Below are 20,438 nucleotides of genomic sequence, written 5' to 3'. Positions count from 1 at the left end.
GCAAGTTCCCTTGAATCCCTCTTAAAAGAATAAAGACGCCACACAATCTTATTCGAAGTCAATAAAAGAAGTTGACACACATCGGTTCACAGTTGGATTCCTTAAGGCAGACTTAGTTACAAATATGTACATGTGGATCTACCCCATCTGGGTAAAGAATCCCAGTGCTTCTGCTAGCTGAGAGCTAGCAGAGCAGTCCTAGCTAAAAGCTGGTCAAACGAAGAAGGAAGTCAAAAAGAGAGGGAAGGGTGCTGCGTGACTCGTCCTTTCGTTACCTGGACAGGTGAGGTCACGGCCACCTTCTATCACATGCAAAAGGAAGGATGCTTCCTGTTCCTCCTGGCTGGACCAAACACTCCCTCGCGTGTCTTCTCTAGCGTTACCAGGAATGCAGTACTTGACTGCCTCTCATGGATCACATCCCACATGATGCCCCTCTGGCATGTACACAAACAGAAAACGAACCTGACATGAATGAAGCTGTGCTGATGTGAACAGCTGGGGAGGGAGCTTGGAGGACGCACTGTTGTTTGTGGGGAGGGGAGAGAACTTCACTAAGGCGGTACTGTAACATGAATCCCCCCCCCCCCCGAGAACTGCATGCATCAAAACACAGAAGGATCTGGGTGACGGATGTTGCAAGCGTAAGGTTAGCCATTTTCCGTACCCTCCCTTGCAGCGACACTGACAAAAGGAGACTTGACCTCCTTTCTCTCTCCTGCTCACTGCCGCTGTTTCCATTGACCTAAATGAAACAGATGGCGGTCACAGCCCGTCAGAATATGTTGGGTTTCCATTGGTTTGGCTTGTTAGGATTTACAAAAAAAAAACCACACACACACAATCTCTAGCGAAGTTGAAAGTAAATGCAGCCCTGAGGCTTTTTGCTTAAACATTTCTGCAGCAAGCAGATGAGTATTTCCTTCCCCCAAAACTCCCCCCCCCCCGACTGAATAGACACTGATGCTGAGGACAGCCAAGCAGCAGATTTGTGTGTTGTTGTTGTTGTATTTTAAGGGACACTGGTGCTGTTGTGGTCTAAACCACTGAGCCTCTTGGGCTTGCTGATCAGAAGGTCGGCGGTTTGAACCCCCGCGACGGGCTGAGCTCCCGTTGCTCCGTCCCAGCTCCTGCCAACCTAGCAGTTCGAAAGCACGCCAGTGCAAGTAGATAAATAGGTACCACTGCGGCGGGAAGGTAAACAGTGTTTCCATGAGCGCTCTGGTTTCTGTCACAGTGTCCTGTTGCGCCAGAAGCAGTTTAGTCCTGCTGGCCACATGACCCAGAAAGCTGTCTGTGAACAAACGCCGGCTCCCTCGGCCTGAAAGTGAGATGAGCGCTGCAACCCCGTAGTCACCTTTCACTGGACTTAACCATCCAGGTGTCCTTTACCTTCCCTTATTTTAAGCCTATGTTTCAGCAAAGCAAGCATGAACTTGAAAAACATGCTACCCCCCTCGAACGTCAGATCCATTACTTCAGCAGTGGAATCTTCAGAGGTTTAGGATTCTGCAGGGACTGGTGCCCAGTTATTGAAACCTTAGTCGATTAATCACATGAGTTTTGCAAGTAGATTGATGGATCGTTCAGTTGCACTTCAGTATTTTGTGGGGTGGTGAGGTGGCATTGTTCTGGAGCCCTAGTTATTCTTTGCATGTGTGCCTGCTGAAATCATGTGGTTTAGCAATTACCGTATTTTTTGCTGTATAAGACTCCCTTTTCCCCTCCTAAAAAGTAAGGGGAAATGTGTGTGCGTCTTATGGAGCGAATGCAGGCTGCGCAGCTATCCCAGAAGCCAGAACAGCAAGAGGGATCGCTGCTTTCACTGCGCAGTGATCCCTCTTACTGTTCTGGCTTCTGAGATTCAGAATATTTTTTCCCCCTTGTTTTCCTCCTCCAAAAACTAGGTGCGTCTTGTGGTCTGGTGCGTCTTATAGAGCACAAAATACGGTAATTCCTCTTCCCAGATCAGTAACTCACAGAGAGAGGTAGCGGGCAGAATCCTCAGGTATTTACAGCTTTATTAATTTGAGGGTAACTACAACACACGTCGGCCTGTGTGTGTCTGTTTATCATCAATATTTCTCCTCAATATTTTATGTAAACCATTTACAGGTGTTTTCTTCTTCTTCTTCTTCTGTTCTTTTAAAAAATATTCCCCAGGCTTTGTGGCTTCGAGCCTTTTTTTGACCCGAGAGGAGACCAATATATGTACAGCAGGATCCTAAACTGTGACTACGAGTTTGTCTCTCCGTGGTGGGATGAAGTGTCTCTCAACGCCAAGGATTTGGTGAGTTGCTTTGAGCCCTACCCAGACAGGGGAGCCAGCCTGTGGGAATGTTCAGGGTGGAAGGAGAGGATGTTGTTGTTGAGTCGTTTAGTCGTGTCCGCCTCTTCGTGACCCCCTGGACCAGAGCACGCCGGGCACTCCTGTCTTCCACTGCCTCCCGCAGTTTGGTCAGACTCATGCTGGTAGCTTCGAGAACACTGTCCCACCATCTCGTCCTCTGTCGTCCCCTTCTCCTTGTGCCCTCCATCTTTCCCAACATCAGGGTCTTTTCCAGGGAGTCTTCTCTTCTCATGAGGTGGCCAAAATATTGGAGTCTCAGCTTCACGATCTGGGCTGATTTCCTTCTGAATGGAGAGGTTTGATCTTCTTGCAGTCCATGAGATTCTCAAGAGTCTCCTCCAGCACCAGAATTCAAAAGCATCCGTTCTTCGGCAATCAGCCTTCTTTATGGTCCAGCTCTCACTTCCATACATCACTACTGGGAAAACCAGAGCTTTAACTATATTGTTTATTAATATCCTTCCTAACTTGCATTAGCAAGTTCTTTTACTTAGCAGAGCGCATTCCCCTTTACACAGCAGAAAACTGGTTGCAAACTCGTGTGAGTTTCTTAAGACAATTCACCATTCAAGCTGGCTTGTCCAGGTTGAAATATGTTCTAATATTTTCCTGGTAAGACCCCTTGAATCCCTCCTAAACGAACAAAGACACCACAGTCTTATTCGTAAGCAATTAAAAGGAAGTTTACTCATGATCAGGCAGAGCACAGTGTGGTCCCTGAAGGTGGGCTTAAGGCTTAAAGTTACAAGCAGGTTACAAACAGGTTTAACCTATACGTGGGATGACCTAATGACGACTGCAGTTAGCAGTCCGGGAAGTTCGCAGGACGAAAGGAAGATGGAAAAGAGAGAGAGGAGGAGCATGCCTTGACCTTTTACTAGGTCTGGAAAGGTCACACCCACTCACTAGTCACATGCAAAGGAAGGATGCTCCAGGCCAGAAGGAACAGGACGTTTCGACTGGCTGGACCAAACATTCCCTCGCATGTCTTCTCTAGCATTACAATGAATGTACTTGACCACTCTCAGTGGATTACATCCCGCACAGCTTGCATCAACAATACTTGAGTTTGTGCACACAAACAAAAACACACACACGTCCCCCATTAGTGCCGGGCACCCAGGATGGACATCTTGGACATTTAAGGTGCTGCTTTTGACCTTTAAAGCCCTTCACGGCCTAGGACCCTCGTACCTACGGGACAGCCTCTCCTGGTATGTCCCACGGAGAGACTCAAGGTCCATAAATAGCAACACCCTAGTGGTCCTGGGCCCTAAGGAAGTTAGATTGGCTTCAACCAGAGCCAGGGCCTTTTCAGCTCTGGCCCCGGCCTGGTGGAATGCTCTGTCTCTTGAGACCTGGGCCCTGCAGGATCTGATTTCTTTCCGCAGAGCCTGTAAGACAGGGTTGTTCTGCCTGGCCTTTGGTTTGGAGCCAATTTGATTCCCTCCCCCTCTTTGTTTTTTCTTTTTCCTTTCTCCTCCTGATATGAGGCTACATTTTAATATTTTAATGTTTAACTATTTTAATGTTGTATTTTAATTTTTGTTTTTAAGTTGGAATCATTCAACTTGTTTTTATTATTGCCGCCCTGAGCCAGGCCTTGGCTGGGGAGGGCGGGGTATAAATAAAAATTATTATTATTATTATTATTATTATTATTATTATTATTATTATTATTATCTTCAGAGGAGCGAGATAAATACGTAGTAAATAAAGCAAAACCCTAATACTTTACCCTAACAGCTTGGGGACAGTTTACATGCAGAATTGCCGTATTCCATATATGTGCACTTTTGCACTTCAATCTGCATAATTGTTACAGGTGCGACATAATGCCTATCCTACATTTCTAAGGAATAAATCTTTTCATGTGCCAGCACATAAACTTTGGGATCCCCTGTTCTCTTTCCAGCACCTGGTCAATTTTGGTTAGGCAAACCTATCCAGACATACCGGTAATAATGTCAATAATAATAATAATAATAATAATAATAATAATAATTTTATACCCCGCCCATCTAGCTGGGCCTCCCCAGCCACTCTGGGCAGCTTCCAAAAGAATATTAAAATACTGTGATACACCAAACATTAAAAGCTTCCCTAAACAGGGCTGCCTTCTGATGTCTTCTAAAAGTCTGGTAGTTGTTGTTCTCTTTGACATCTGGTGGGAGGGCGTTCCACAGGGAGGGCGCCACTACCGAGAAGGCCCTCTGCCTGGTTCCCTGTAACTTGGCTTCTCACAGTGAGGGAACCGCCAGAAGGCCCTTGGTGCTGGACCTCAGCGTCCGGGCAGAACGATGTGGGTGGAGACGCTCCTTCAGGTATACTGAACCGAGGCCGTTTAGGGCTTTAAAGGTCAGCACCAACACTTTGAATTGTGCTCGGAAACGTACTGGGAGCCAATGGAGGTCTTTCAAGACTGGTGTTATGTGGTCCCGGTGGCTGCTTCCAGTCACCAGTCTAGCTGCTGCATTCTGGATTAGTTGTAGTTTCCGGGTCACCTTCCAAGGTAGCACCACGGAGAGCGCATCGCAGTAGTCCAAGCGGGAGATAACCAGAGCAGGCACCACTCTGGAGAGACAGTCTGCGGGCAGGGAGGGTCTTAGCCTGCGTACCAGAAGCATCCAAGCCTCTGAGTAGAATCAAGGCATCCAGGCCTCATCACCCACCTTGTCATCGCTGGTCTTTTCCAGGTTCAGAAACTGATCGTTCTGGACCCCCAGAAGAGGCTCACAGTGCAACAGGCTCTGGAGCACCCCTGGGTGATGGGCAAAGCCGCCAAGTTCGCCCACATGGACAGCACACAGAAGAAGCTGCAGGAATTCAATGCGAGGCGGAAGCTGAAGGTAATGGCACAAAGAGCCGCGGCGGGGCTGGTGTAGAGATGGAGGCAATAAGCTGAAGCTGAGGAGCAACAGTCTCTAAAACACAGCCACTATGTACACGCATGAACTGCAGTCTTACCAGTCTTACTCCTCTTGTTTCGTTTGTTGTTGTTGTTTAGTCGTTTAGTCATGTCCGACTCTTCGTGACCCCCTGGACCAGAGCACTCCAGGCACTCCTGTCTTCCACTACCTCCCGCAGTTGGGTCAAACTCATGCTGGTAGCTTGGAGAACACTATCCAACCATCTCATCCTCTGTCCCCTTCTCCTTGTGCCCTCCATCTTTCCCAACATCAGGGTCTTTCCCAGGGAGTCTTCTCTTCTCATGAGGTGGCCAGAGTCTTGGAGCCTCAGCTTCAGGATCTGTCCTTCCAGTGAGCACTCAGGGCTGATTTCCTTCCGAATGGAGAGGTTTGATCTTCTTGCAGTCCATGGGACTCTCAAGAGTCTCCTCCAGCACGACAATTCAAAAGCATCCATTCTTTGGCCATCAGCCTTCTTGATGGTCCAGCTCTCACTTCCATACATCACTACTGGGAAAACCATAGCTTTAACTATACGGACCTTCGTCGGCAAGATGCTGTCTAAGTTTCTCATTGCTTTTCTCCCAAGAAGCAGGCGTCTTTAAATTATGTGGCTGCTTCTACAGACCCCTTAATTTTATTCTGTGCTCCCCAATTGGACCCATGGCTACTCCTGACTCCCCAGATTGTTCCAGCGCCCCCAGGGGCCCACTTTGGGCAATACTGTTTCAAAGGATGCTTTGATTCAATAATAAAGAAGAAGAAGAAGAAGAAGAAGAAGAAGAAGAAGAAGAAGAAGAAGAAGAAGAAGAAGAAGAAGAAGAAGAAGAAGAATTTCATATCAAGGTTCTTTCCAGGTTGAATGCCCCCACAGGTGCAATGCTCAGACTCTCAGCTCAGATTTTGCCAAAGCTCTTAAGGCTTATTTCTATGGTTTTGTTGTTGTTGAGTCATTTAGTCGTGTCCTCCTCTTCGTGACCCCCTGGACCAGAGCACGCCAGGCACTCCTGTCTTCCACTGTCTCCCGCAGTTTGGTCAAACTCACGCTGGTAGCTTCGAGAACACTGTCCCACCATCCCGTCCTCTGTCCTCCCCTTCTCGTTGTGCCCTCCATCTTTCCCAACATCAGGGTCTTTTCCAGGGAGTCTTCTCTTCTCATGGCCAAAGTCTTGGAGCTTCAGCTTCAGGATCTGTCCTTCCAGTGAGCACTCAGGGCTGATTTCCTTCAGAATGGAGATGTTTGATCTTCTTGCAGTCCATGGGACTCTCAAGAGTCTCCTCCAGCACCAGAATTCAGAAGCATCCATTCTTCGGCAATCAGCCTTCTTTATGGTCCAGCTCTCACTTCCATACATCACTACTGGCTTCTTTCATTACAAGTGCATAAACAACAACAGAAACTTGCCACAGAATATGGTGGCTGGTAGCTTTTTTAACTTGGTAGGCGTTGTGGTTTTTAACCTCGCTGCAAACGTCCCTGTTATGTACTAAGTTGAATAGGCTCCAAAATGCAGCAGTCTGATTGGTCCTAGAACAATAGGATTCAGAATGCAGCAGTCTGATTGGTCCTAGAACAATGCAGCAGTATGATTGGTCTGCAGGAGCCACCCAATCCAGCTCCAGATGGAAGTGAATCCACAACCTGATTGGCTTACAGTAGAATTCCGGAATTAGCCAATCACGTGCAGCCCATTGTGTAAATAATGTATATAAAGCAGATACATTGGGGAAACATTCATTCCTCCTCACCACTATGAGCTGAATAAAGAGCATGAAATCCACTCTCGACTCTGAGTTTATTTCAGTCCCTGTGGAGATGGCAGTCCCGAATTTGTGGCGCATGCCCTTCTGGCTTGCACTCATTATAAAGACTTGAGGAATGATATTATCACCCCTCTTTTATTGTCCATTCTGGGTCACCGAGCCACTGCCACAGTGTCCTTTCTCTTGGCAGATCAAGATGAACAGGTGACAGCAAAGGTGGCAAGGTTTTTAGCGGGGGCAATCAGAATAAGGTCCACTATTTGACTGCTGATTCAGGACCCTAAAATGTATTTTATATAATTGATTTTTTATTTCTATTCTTTGTATATCCTATTGTTGTTTTATTGATTGTTCTTAGGTAAATATACTAGCGTTGATACTACGTCAAATGCCCTTTGACTCCAACATTTTTGGCTCCCAAAGCCGCAAACCCGGAAGTGAGTGTTCCGGTTTGCGAACTTTTTTTGGAAGCCAAATGTCCAACTAATATTAAGTTATGGCAATAATTGGTGAGAATATTTTTTAAAAAAATTGATTCCCCTCTTCTCAACGTGTCTCACACAGGCTGCGATGAAAGCTGTGGTAGCATCTAGCCGGCTTGGCAATCATGGCCACCATGACAGCTCCAGGAACGGACGGCACCAAGACACCCCCAAGGAACCGGGACTGGTTGAAGGAGCAAAGGGCGCCCTCCTCCCTGAGGACCACGCTTACAAGAAGACGCCCTCCAGGACCGGCGGGGTGGCGGATCCTACTCCAGCTGCCTCAGAGAAGTTCGATGAGAGCCACGGCGCCACGGCCGCAGCACTCAACGGCTCCAGCGGCGAAAGTTAGCCCCGTGCAAGCCTGGTTGCCTTGCTCCTGACAGACGTCGAAAGGGAGGGGAGGGAAGTCTGTCCTCATCACCGCAGCAGATAGACCAAAACAAGAAGACAAAAAAGATGAAGAAGAAAGGGTGGAAATAAATCAACAAAGCCACTTGGCGCGTTTTAAGACGGCGTTCTCAGACGACGCAGGAGCAACTTTTTTGAAAGCTAGCAGGTGTTAGGAGGCAGTGATGTCGTAGTGTGTAGCTTTGCTTACAAAGGGTGCTGTGTTGAAGAGAAGTTGTCATCTACGGCAGTTATTCCGCCCGCCCCCTGTCCCACAATTTTCTGACAATGTCCTCTTTCCAAAACGTATTTTTAAAATCCCGCTCCCAACTAATGGCTCTTTAGAGGAAAAAGGCTATCAAAGGAAGAAAACCTGAGCTGGGCTTTTAAACTAAGACCATCAGAAGAGCCTCGCAGCCGGATCTAGCCAGAGTGGGGACATCTAGCCCAGCGTCCTGTTTTCATGGTGGTCCACATGCGCCGATGGAAAGCCTGCAAGCAAGGATTGCAACAGCACACTTTGCCATTTGTGATCCCCAGCGACTTAGTCTTCAGAAGCACCTTTCCCCCAACAGGGCAGGTAGAACAAAGCCACCGTGGCTCATAGCCCCTGATACACCTATCTCAGTCTCAGTCAGTTTTATTACACATAGCCAAAGGCTGCCGCAATGTACAGAGAATTATTTGACGATTAAAAGAAAATATACTGAATTGATAAAAAAAGACTTAAAACATTTATATTATTAAAACATTACGTACTCTAAACAGGGCTATAAAAGTACCCCAACGTACAAATAAAAGCATTAAACAATAAAATTCATAAGCTAAAATCATCACATGGTCACTAATGTTAAAAACAATATCAATTAATACAGTGTGCAATTTATACTCAGAGTTTGGTGACAAAGATAGAGCATAGCCAGAGGTAGATAGATAGGATCAAATAAATTCATCTCCTTTACAGTTAATGGCTACCTTGGCTATATAATTTGCTCTAATTTTCCTAGCAGCAGTTGCATAAAGTGCTACACGCCAGGTCACATACTTCTCTGTGTCTGGATACACCTATCTTCTTCTGTGAATTGCTTAACCCCCTTTTAAAGCTGGTGGTCACCACTAGATCTGGTGGGAGCAACTTCCATAGTTTCATGGTCTTCAGTGTGAAGAGGAGGTCCTTCCTTTTCTCTGCCCTTCAGTGTCAGGATTTATGATGTCTCTCTCAAACCAAGACACGTCAAGCTGGCAGGTTTATTACCCTGAGGTTTATTTAGTATTTACACTGTAGTTTTAGTCCGAGACCTCAAGGCTCAATCTTCTCCAGATGAGACTTTGGGACAGCCTGCCCCTCCTCTTCCTCTTGAGCCAAATCTAACAGCAGCAGCTCCTCTGAAGCAGGCTCTGTCTGCCTTGTACTGTTTTGGGAATTTATAGCCTGCATTCCAGGAGGCGAGAGGCTTCCATCACTCTCAGTGTGGGCAGGAATCAAGCCTCTACTCCCCTCAGCCTGTCCCCCTTCTTCCCCAGCATCTTCGTTGTCGCTCTGGGAAGGGACGTCCCTGACATCCAGCTTCAATGGGTGACCAAAATTGGATTCTAGTATTATGAGAAGCAGATGATGTCTTCCTGTCCACTTTCTTCATGCCGTTAAAGAAAACCAGTGACTGGTATTCGGAGACGTACTGTCTCCAACGGTGGACATAGGAATTCATGGCTCCCTACCCTCCATGATGTATAAACTTCTTGCATTGCGTCCTCATCCCCCAGGAATATCTTAAGCTGCCTTATCGCAGGTCACAAAACTTAGCCCACTGAGTCCCACATTGCAGGGGTCTCAGATGACCCTCTTATAAACGCTGGAGATTGTTCCAGAGACAAAGCTGGTACTCTCTTAACACTTGAGGTTACGAGCTTTCCCCAGAACTGTATCCTCAGCTTTAGATTTCCACATATCCCAAGTTCAGTTCATTAAACAAATTCATAGTAAAGGTAAAGGGACCCTTGACCGTTAGGTCCAGTCGTGACCGACTCTGGGGTTGCGGCGCTCATCTCGCTTTATTGGCCGAGGGAGCCGGCGTACAGCTTCCGGGTCATGTGGCCAGCATGACTAAGCCGTTTCTGGCGAACCAGAGCAGTGCACGGAAACGCCGTTTACCTTCCCACTGGAGTGGGTACCTATTTATCTACTTGCACTTTGACGTGCTTTCTAACTGCTAGGTTGGCAGGAGCAGGGACCGAGCAACGGGAGCTCACCCCATCACAGGGATTCGAACCGCCGACCTTCTGATCGGCAAGCCCTAGGCTCTGTGGTTTAACCCACAGCACCACCCGCATCCCTTAACCAAATTCGTACGTCTAATTAATTAAATAACACTCCAGGGAGCCTCAAAGTTTCCCTGGCAAAACTCAGAGAGTGAGGGGGCAGGTTGCCTGTCTATCTCAGTGGTTCCCTGCTAGGGCCATGCTTTGTCTCCTGTTTCCAAGGGCAGGTGAATCTGTTCTCTCTCCTTCTTGCTGCATTGGCATGTGACCACAGATTCAGTCACTCCTACCGCAGAGACGCAGCAGAATTATCTGCTCTCAGAAGAGGCTTCCAGCTCTAGAATTCTACAACTCTAAGCTAAACATAACTAGTCCTCTTAATCTATCACCACAGGACTTTTCCACAACCTCTGTTCTCCCCTCTCCTGAAAGTGCAGCCCTCTGAACCTTTGAAACAGCCTTTTAAAAATTAAATAGTCGAGATGAAGTCTGCAGCGCCATCAGAATGCGTGCTTGGCGGAGTATCGCAAGGAGGCAGGAGCTTCAAGAAGCTTCCGATCTTAATGTTGGAGGCAGAAGTAAATGGAGATCACTATCATTTGTCAATCTGGCTTGGGGTAACAGCAAAATGAATCTCCCCATTAAAAAACAAACACCTTTACAGAAGACGTTTCATTGGACGGCAGTTCAACACAGGGAAACATGGGTTCCTAGCTTCTTCACAGGAGGAATATCCTCCTTCTGTTTGTCGGGATTCTACAGTTTTGTATAAATGGAACCACAGACAGCCTGGCTGCTGGATCCAGGCCAAAGTCCTGCAAAGCAAGTCCATAAGTGAGGACCAGAGCGCAAAAGCAACTCTTCCCCACTTGTTCAGAGTCGTACTGCCTCCAACATAGCAATTCTAGCTAGCAGCTAGTCGTTTGACTTGGGAGAAAGAACGCCACCGTTCCTCTGAACACCCTCCACAATTGCCGGACTTGGTTCTGTGCGATAATTTCCATACCTCGAGGCATTCGTGAGAAATGGGAGTTTCGCTGCCTCGTAAAAAAAAATCCACACAATGTTTCACAACCGTAAAAGCATGAGAAGAGCCTGCCGGATCCGGCCGAAGCATGAGACCCATCTAGACCTACATCCTGTCTCCACGGCGGCCAACCTGATCTCCCCACCCCCCATAAAGCAAGACCTGAATCCTGAATGCATCAGCAGCACCAACAGCAAATCTCCCAACTTCTGACTTCCAGCAGCTGCTGTTCAGAGACCTACTGCCTCCAACAGTGGAAGAGGAACAAAAGCCATTGTGGCTGCTAGCCATCAGAAAGCATGTCATGTGTGTGTTTATGTGTGACATGGCCACTGGGTCATTACCACCTCGTCAAAATCCGCACCTGAACAGTTGGCCTTGCCGAGAGGACAATCTTGCGGCTGGTTTCACTGCTAGAGTGAACATGATTACAGTGGTACCTTGGTTCTCAAATTTAATCCGTTCCGGAAGTCCGTTCCAAAACGTTCCAAAACCAAGACGTGTTTTCCCATAGAAAGCCATGCAAAATGGATTAATCTGTTCCAGACTTTTAAAAACAACCCCTGAGACAGCGATTTGACATGAATTTTACTATCTAACAAGACCATCGACCCATAAAATGAAAGCAATAATCAACGTACTGCAGTCACACAATCAATCCATCAGTAGCTGGACTGGGTTCCACCCTTCACAAAAACAAAACAAAAAAGAGCTGCAAAAACAAAAACTCAAAATAAATAGCAAAAACAGACAGACCTCAGCGTAACACTCAAAACGGAAGCGTGGCACTCAAAATGGAGCACGTTCGACTTCTGGAAAAAGTTCACGAACCAGAACACTTACTTCTGGGTTTGCAGTGTTTGGGTTCCAAGTTGTTTGAGTACCAAGGCGTTTGAGAACCAAGGTACCACTGTATTTGAAAACGCCCTCTGCCCTCTTCGGAAAGCGACTAAAACACCCCTTTAACCGCCGCTTAACCTTCCCAGAAGTGTTTGCAAATTACATGGCAATATTCTTCCGCAAGTGTCTGAATGAAAGAACGCACATATTAAAGACTTCTGAGCGGAACAGACTACCCACACAGTATTTTGGTTGAAACCCAAAACTTAGGTCTATCGATGCAATCTTTTGCTATGAAACATCGCCTGGAATCCAAGGGCTAACGCTCATGTCCATTGCTTATAATGACCTTGGTTTAACGTGGAGAACAGCCATCCCTAACCTGTACAAAAATTTTGGTAAAAGTGGCTGCTGTGTTGGGTGAGAATGATGTTTTCCCTACATTTGTCTTTTAGGTGCTCTGGGACACTTAAAAAAAAGCCATTTAAATCCGAGGGGGCGGGGGCGGTGAGCGTGTTTGCTTACACTGTTAAGGCAATTTGGATTTCTGGCAGCTTTTACTTAGATTGTTAACAAGTTTGTGAATAAGAAATCGGCAAGGAGCTAGCAGTGGAGGGAAGGAAACCGACAAGAGTGTTGAATGCAAATGAACTGGAGGGACCTATGGGACGTAACACTGCAACTAAACTACCCCACAAGGGTACTGTGAAGATAAAATCGAGAGGACAGAACCATGCATGTCGACTTGAGCTCATTGGGAGAAAGGTGGTGGTGGGGAATACAAGAAAATGTTTAAACCTGCAAAAAACAGCAACATCACCCCATTGTCTTTAGCTACATGTACAAAAAGATGTAAGGAAGAGCCTTCTTCTGGTTAATATATGCACCCCATCAGGAAATACTTACCAAAGGGCTTGTGAAGACAAACGATGTTTTCCACTTTAACCGTGTGCATTTTGGAGGCGCAGATTTTAAGAAAACTAATTGCGCACAAAGTTTTCAAAAGCTGCGCAACCGATGTAAGGGAGGCGAGGGTTGGAAATTGCTGCATGTGTGTGTGTGGCAGAGGCAGTCCGCCTGCTGCCCTCCAGGTGTTGTCAGACTGCAGCTCCCAACTTACCTGACCATTGGCCATGCTGGCTGCTGAGAGTCGGAGCCCAACACCTGGCTGCTCCTGGCGCAGGGTTACCTTTACCTCTTGTTTTCCTGGTTTTTTAGGAACAGGCACCTTAAAGGCTGTGATGCTATGCATAGTTACTCAGTTGTTAAGCTCCATGCTTTCTCCTGGGAAAGTATGTATCTCATCGCAGCCTATACACTGCGCAGAAGCAAGTTCCGTTTAATTCAATGGAGCTTGTTCAGCCCATGGTAAGTTTCTAAAGCCTGGGAACTGCAGTTCATAGCTGTCAACTTACAGATTTGAAAATAAGGGACCAGCAGCCTCGAAAATAAGGGATCAGCAGCCAAAATAAGGGATTTTAGTCGGCCAGCAGCCAAACGAAGCCTCAAGCGGAGGTTCCCACAGCGCAGCAACCCGGCAAAGGGGATGCAGCAAGGAAAACCACCGTCACCTCTCCGCTGGGAAGCGCTGAGCAAAGGCGAGTCCCCAGGCAACGCGGCCAATTTGATTGGCACAAGGCATGCAAGCTCCACCCCCCAGTCGTTCTTAGACTCCTTATTGGGTGAGCAACGCAGCCAAGCAACACAGTTGGAGCCTCCCTCCTCCCTGGCCGGCAGGGAGGGAGGGAGAGGAGCTGCTTCCTTTGAAATCCGGGAAATTTACGGGACATCATCAATAAGGGACAGCAGCGGGACACGGCGCTGGGATAAGGGACTGTCCCGCCAGATAAGGGACAGTTGACAGCTATGCTGCAATTTCCCATTCAGGGAGCTAGAGTTCTCAGCCCTCTTAAACCCTCTTAAACCTCTTAAACCCCATGGGGTTCTCTGGGGAAAAGCTGTGTGCTTTAAATTTATGGTGTGGCTCTGCTGACAGGCAACAGTCAGTGAGACTTGCTTCTGAGCAAACATAAACAGGACTGCACTGTAAATATATTTCCTTACGACCACTTGCTTGCTCTTTGATCCTCACATGGAGACATTTGGGGAAAATTTATTCCGATTGGAAATTCAGGTGACTGTGTTCACATACCACCACCGATGGGAACAGGGTAGTATCAAACATCAGTAATACTCAAGATATGAGTCACTGAAATTAACTCTCATGACTCACAGAGGTTGGTCAGTTTGAATGGGTCTACTCAACCCATAGACGTTAAGACCTCCCCCCAAAACAATACAAATGTGCATTCCCCCCTTTGCAAATTTTAGATATAAACCTTCCAAGAAAAGTTTTATTAATGCAAAAATGGGGGGGGGGGAGGCGGAACTGACCTTCTAGATCTTTGAGTTCAGTCTTTTCTTTTGGCTGAAATTTAGGATTCCAGAAGAAAAGGGCTAAAGGAAAATTTACAAAAACTGAAGAAAAAAAGACATTTTACAAAGTCTTGGAGATCTTCATCTCTTGAAAGGGCTGACAGTGGAGCCATCTGTCACTAAAGACTTCATATGTTTTAAAATGTATAGAGAGAAAATAAGACTTTTTTTTATTTGGAAGTCAGAGAGCATCTGCTGTCATCGCGCTTGTATTGTTCAACTCTCTGGTGGTTTGTTTCATTAGTGCGACACGGTTTACAATTTCAGAGCCCTCCAGACGGGTGTGCGTTACTTATTTATTGCAGGTGCACTTCCATAACATGCAATTGACATAATGGCACACTATTAGTGCATTGATACCGGACCAGCCACACATCATTCCACCGCTGTTCCGTGATGTTTCCCCAGTGTTACTGCATCAATGCCATCCGGAGGGGCAGGTTTTGTGGTACGAAAAGTTACAGGGTTACGGGACATGCCCCAATTGGAAGTGAATCCATTCCAAAAACTTTTTGTGGTATAGGAAGACGGATGGTGTAGAAACTGTCACAATACTATCACAAGCACAAATCATCATGAATATAAAAAAGGCCTAAAAAAAACCACAGGACCCCGTTTTTAATCTATCTGGCTGGGGTCAACAAATGCTATTCAGCATGCGCTAAACTAGAAGCGGAGAAAATGAATCCCATTTTCCCGGTTGACAAATTGTACATCCGTGTACAAGACTAGGAAAGAAAGATGTCAAGTTTGCATCTTGCAACTTGTCCCGGAAACGGCAGCACAAATGACAGCAAGCTGTTTCCTGAGAGCAAACCTGCAATCGAGTGTAGAATCCTCCTGCTTACTTTCTCAGCCAGCCATGACCTCCTTCCGGACACTCCATTCCAATTCCTCTCCTACCTGATTTTATTTCTTTTTCATTTCCCCCTAGCAGTGAGCATTCTTTGGACACTGAGAATGATCAGCGTTCACTCATCCTCATTAGAATGCTTTTGAGTTTTTCCCCACCCCAAGGTTTTCGGGGCTTTTTACCATATTTTTGTACTTCTGTAATGTAAACCCCTGGGGCTCATTGAACCTGTCATTACCTCCCTCTTGCACACTGGCTGTGTCGTTTTGGTTACATAAGCATCAGCACTGACACACCAGAGCATCAGAAATAGAAGGAATGAGTGACTCTGTATTCATGGGGACTGGGAATGATAATATGTACATAAAAATATATAGAGTGTTGTAGATGTTCCTGATTTACCTTCAGAACTTCTTGACTCATGTAGTTCTGCATTATGCTGTTGAAATCACAGTGGTTCGGTGGGAGGCAAAACAGCTCTGAAAAAAACAGTTGTGAGTTTTAGGAATGTGGGTGTTTCAGACTAGCCTCTTATAATAATAATTTAGCAATTCAACACATTTGTGACCCTTTTGGTGTTATAGGTACATACGGAAGCGTACAGCTGTCAATAAAATATATCTGTAATTATTGGGTATGAATCTTTGAGACTGGTTCTTTTCGAAAAGGCACTGCGTTGCTGATATTCTTGCACGTAAACATTGCATTAGAGCATTAAAAAAAACAGTATATAGGTCAGTCTAGAACTTTAGGGCCTTTCAGGTCTTTTCGACAGCAGCTTGCATTAGCCCCAGCCAGCGTGACGATAAATCAAGCTCCAGTTTCAGAACTCATTCTATAACTGTCTCCAGTGAAATCAGGAGCCAAAGGTTTGAGGCACAGAACAGAAATAATTCAGGAAAGGACAAAGGGAAACCCTCTCAGTCCCTACCTCAGATGCCCCCTCTTCCCAAGAGCTCAATAAATGGGAAAACCATATTGGGTTGACTTGAGGCCAGGCTCGAGCGCCAGACCTTCTGTCCTAAAACAAATAGCTGTAAGCTTGAACAGGCAGGATTTTTTTATCTCTCCAAAGCTGGCTATCTGCTTTTGAATGTATTATGGAACACACACAACCCAATGCGTCCGCATCCTATGTGTCGGTTTTCTGATTGTGTTGCTTGTTGTTTGAAAGTAGCAGGTTTCCAAATGATTGTCTGCACTCAGGATTAGCTGGGATGGAAGTGGTGTGTACATAATCGATATATGCCAACCTTCTCTAGATATTTTGGACTGCAATTCCTGTCAGTCCCAGCTGGCATGTTAGGGATGTTAGAGAGAAATTCAGTTCAGTCCTCATTTAAAAGTGAATCTGTTGGTTCAAGGGAAAAGCAAGTATAGAAAGGAGAATTCCCGGGATGCCAAGATCCAAATTTGGGGTAAGTACTCTTTGGTGACAGAGGGACGCGGGTGGCGCTGTGGGTTAAACCACAGAGCCTAGGACTTGCCGACCAGAAGTTCGGTGGTTCGAATCCCCGCGATGACGGGGTGAGCTCCCGTTGCTTGGTCCCTGCTCCTGCCAACCTAGCAGTTCGAAAGCACGTCAAAGTGCAAGTAGATAAATAGGTACCGCTCCGGCGGGAAGGTACACGGCATTTCCGTGCGCTGCTCTGGTTCGCCAGAAGCGGCTTAGGCCTGCTGGCCACATGACCCAGAAGCTGTCCGCCGGCTCCCTCGGCCAATAAAGCGAGATGAGCGCCGCAACCCCAGGGTCGGTCACAACTGGACCTAATGGTCAGGGGTCCCTTTACCTTTAAAGCCCGGAAATATAGGCTGTTAAGACCTTTAAAGCATGTCCTTCTGAGTTCCCAAACTTCTCCCTTCTTCTTCCAGCATAGGAAAGGACTGCATGTTTGGTTAAAACTTACAAACAGTTTATAAGAAGTAAATAAGGAAGCCGTGTACAGGATAAAGGAAGTCTTTCATTTCTCTTTATGTTTTTTCTTTGTTGTAAGTGCACTATGGTTAAGTTTGTTTCGTTTTAAATGTTATGGCGGTAGATTTGTTTGTTTTAGTTGTTGTAGTAGATTTGTTGTAAGTAATTAAAAATTTAAAAGCAAAACAAAAAACTTACAAACCCTTCACAGGTCAGGTTCGTGTGGTTTTCCAAACATCAGTTAGAAAAGTTGCACTGGAAGGAAAAACATGGCTGAGTTACAAAGTGGCAAAAGCTGCTCAGTTATTGTTACAGTATAGGATCTCAAGCTGGCTGAGAGCTGTGTGGCTCAAATCAGCTCAGACCTCTTCATACGCTGAGCTCAGATAGACTGCGAGTTGGAAGAAATGGGCTTGATAACTTATTTCTGGATTTTGCAATGCGGTTCTCCAGCCAAGGAATGTGTACTTAAAAAAATGCATACCCTGGGAAAAAGTGTGGCTATAAATGCTTATATTAATGGGAATGACGTGCAAAAAAACCCCCACATTCTATGAAAGCAAAATTGCTCTGCAAAAATGTGTACATTGGGCAAGACATCATACAGAAGGGTGTCTCTTAGGAGAAACCCGCACCAAAATGATGATTAATCTTCATTTTGGGGGGAGAACACCAACTGATAGAACTGAACTTAAGATTGGAAAAAATAAGAAACTGAAGAAAAACTTAAAACTGCCCATCCTATGCTGGCACTGATGGGAACTGTAGTCAAAAACATCTGGAGGGCAGTAGGTTGGCCCAGGCTGCTCTACACTGTTTTGGTACCTTCCCCCTTTTGTTTTATTTCATGTTTCCTACTGGATTGCTATTTTAACTTCATTAGGTAAGATGTAGGGGTCAGCAAACTTTTTCAGCAGGGGGCCGGTCCACTGTCCCTCAGACCTTGTGGGGGGCCGGACTATATTTTGCAGGGGGGGGGAATGAACGAATTCCTATGCCCCACAAATAACCCAGAGATGCATTTTAAATAAAAGGACTCATTCTACTCATGTAAAAACACACCAATTTCCAGACCGTCTGCGGGCCAGATTTAGAAGGCGATTGGGCCAGATCCGGCCCCCGGGCCTTAGTTTGCCTACCCATGGGTAAGAGTCTTCATTTAAATTTTAAAAACCCTGCAGTGATGCACACAGATGCCCGTTTTTAAGGCTTGGTGGCGGCTCTCATTTAGGTAGGGTTTCGTTAGGAAAGTGATTCCTCCTGGTGTTCCTTCCTCGGGTTAATTCATAAGACATCACACAGAGGAGAATTCTGCCCCACTATTGCACACCTTGGAAAGCGTGCCTATTTCCTCCGGGGGAAACGCCAGAAAATTTCAGAAGCCTGGTTTTATTTCTTTCTTTTTTTAACTTGTGAGGGTGCATGGCCAGAGGGGGGAATATTTCCAGCTGAGCCGGCCACTCAGGCATGAGTTGCCTGCCTGCTTGCCTGCCTGCCTGCACACCAGAATGGCCACATTTAGGAGGTGGGGGCAGGTGCAATGGGAGCTCAACGCCTGTGGCCAAGCCCTCCGTAAGATCTGGACGGGATAAAATCTTTTCTGTTTCGCAAGGGTACTCCGTGCGACTGCGTGCCCAGGATAGGGTGGCGAATATTGAACACACACACCCCATTCCAATCCTATATAATTCAAAGTTCTGGAAAGTCCTACACAGGCTATATGAAAAGCTGAATTCCCTCGTACGAACCTGCCCAGGTTCTGAGATCTTCAGGAGAGGTCCTTTTCTCAGTCCCATCGCCTTCACAATGTACGCTTGTTGGAGAAACTGGGGAGGGCCTTCTTGATGGTGACTCCTCCCCCCGGGCAGCTTTGGAACTCCCTGCCTGGAGAAGACAGACTACCTCCCTCCTTCTGCCAGCAGGTGAAGACCTTCTTTTTGCAACAGGCTTTGGGGACCTGAAAGGGCTGGTGCCACACTCTTTTAAATTGTAATTCTTTGTATCCATACACACAAACACACTGTATGTATGTGTGTGCATATACATATATATATATATATATATATATATATATATATATATGGGGTGAGTCTTTTAAAAGAGGCCCAGTGGAACATGTATACTCTGTATCCAGGGGGCCTCTTTTAAATGACACACCGTGTGTGTGTGTGTGTGTGTACATATATGTATACATACATACATACATACATATATATATATATATGCAGGTTTTGGTGTCCTCGGGTGTCTTCCCGTGTAAAAGTTGGGGTGTCTAGGCGACGTTTCGACGAGGTCTCACTCGTCATCTTCAGGCTGGTGCTTTCGGCTTCTTGTTACTGGAACAGAGCAAGATCTCAGTGTTTGAGTTCCTATAAATACTGTTGAGGGGGTGTGGTGTATAGCCTCCAATGTTCTGGGCAGAGAGGAAGTTGCCAGGCTAGTGTGCCTTTTCTTCTTTTGTTCCTTAATTACTTGAGGGATATCTTGAGTGATTTCTTGAGTGATATCCTGAGTACCACTTAGGTGGGTCATTAGGTGTGGATTAGTTGCTAAAGTCTTTGTGTCTTGACCTCTTGAACTTTGTGAAGAGTTTTTCTGAGAAGATGGCTGTACTGCACTTAGTTGTGCTCTGGCTTGGCTTCGTGTATAGGGGCGAGCTGTGGTTTTGTGGCCTGTGTCAGCCAGATCTGTGTAGGGATTGCAGGGGGGTGCAGCATCCGGAGGTGCCACCATGGTTTGGCTACTGGATGGTGTCTGTAATTTATCTGTGGAGAGGGTCTGGGTTTGGGTCTGGTGTGGTTGATTGGTGATAGCGTTCTGTGTGCCTCTGGATCTGGTGTCAGTTTTTGTGGGGAGGGCTAATTTCCAGATGTCTGGCAAGCGGGATGTGTCGTCACGCTTGTTCATGTTGTGAGGGTGTTTCTCTATCTCGATGGCTTCCATGATTATTCTCTTGTGGTGATGTTCCATGTTAAAGAGCAATTTGGAATCTGCAAAATTAATTTCGTGTCCTGTTTCTTTCATGTGTTGGAAAAGAGAGGAAGTTTTTTTCTTCTTTTTTGACGGCATTCTTGTGTTCTGCGATACGTGCATTTATTCGTCTGTTTGTTTGTCCAATGTACGTGGCTGGGCAGACTTTGCAGGGTATTTCATAGACCCCTTGGTTTTCCAACTGGATTTTATCCTTGGGGTTTCTGAGGATATTGGCTATTT

The 20,438-nt window shown here is 46.2% G+C and overlaps 1 protein-coding gene across 1 annotated transcript in view; it reads left to right on the top strand.

Annotated features, from left to right (window-relative positions):
- The window catches only part of LOC309360830 (calcium/calmodulin-dependent protein kinase type IV-like), a 43,882-nt gene extending 33,834 nt beyond the window's left edge, over positions 1 to 10,048 (top strand). Inside the window, exons 10-12 of the mRNA XM_081895750.1 lie at positions 2,164 to 2,290; positions 5,047 to 5,199; positions 7,588 to 10,048. Coding sequence (XP_081751876.1) covers positions 2,164 to 2,290; positions 5,047 to 5,199; positions 7,588 to 7,857 — 550 coding nt within the window. The 3' untranslated portion in view covers positions 7,858 to 10,048. The remainder of the gene's footprint in view (positions 1 to 2,163; positions 2,291 to 5,046; positions 5,200 to 7,587) is intronic.
- Positions 10,049 to 20,438: the final 10,390 nt, after the last annotated feature.

The sequence above is a fragment of the Podarcis melisellensis genome, assembly GCF_964234715.1.
Source record: "Podarcis melisellensis genome assembly, chromosome: 18".
Classification (NCBI taxonomy): Eukaryota; Metazoa; Chordata; class Lepidosauria; order Squamata; family Lacertidae; genus Podarcis; species Podarcis melisellensis.
This window is presented reverse-complemented; position numbering and strand designations above follow the sequence as displayed.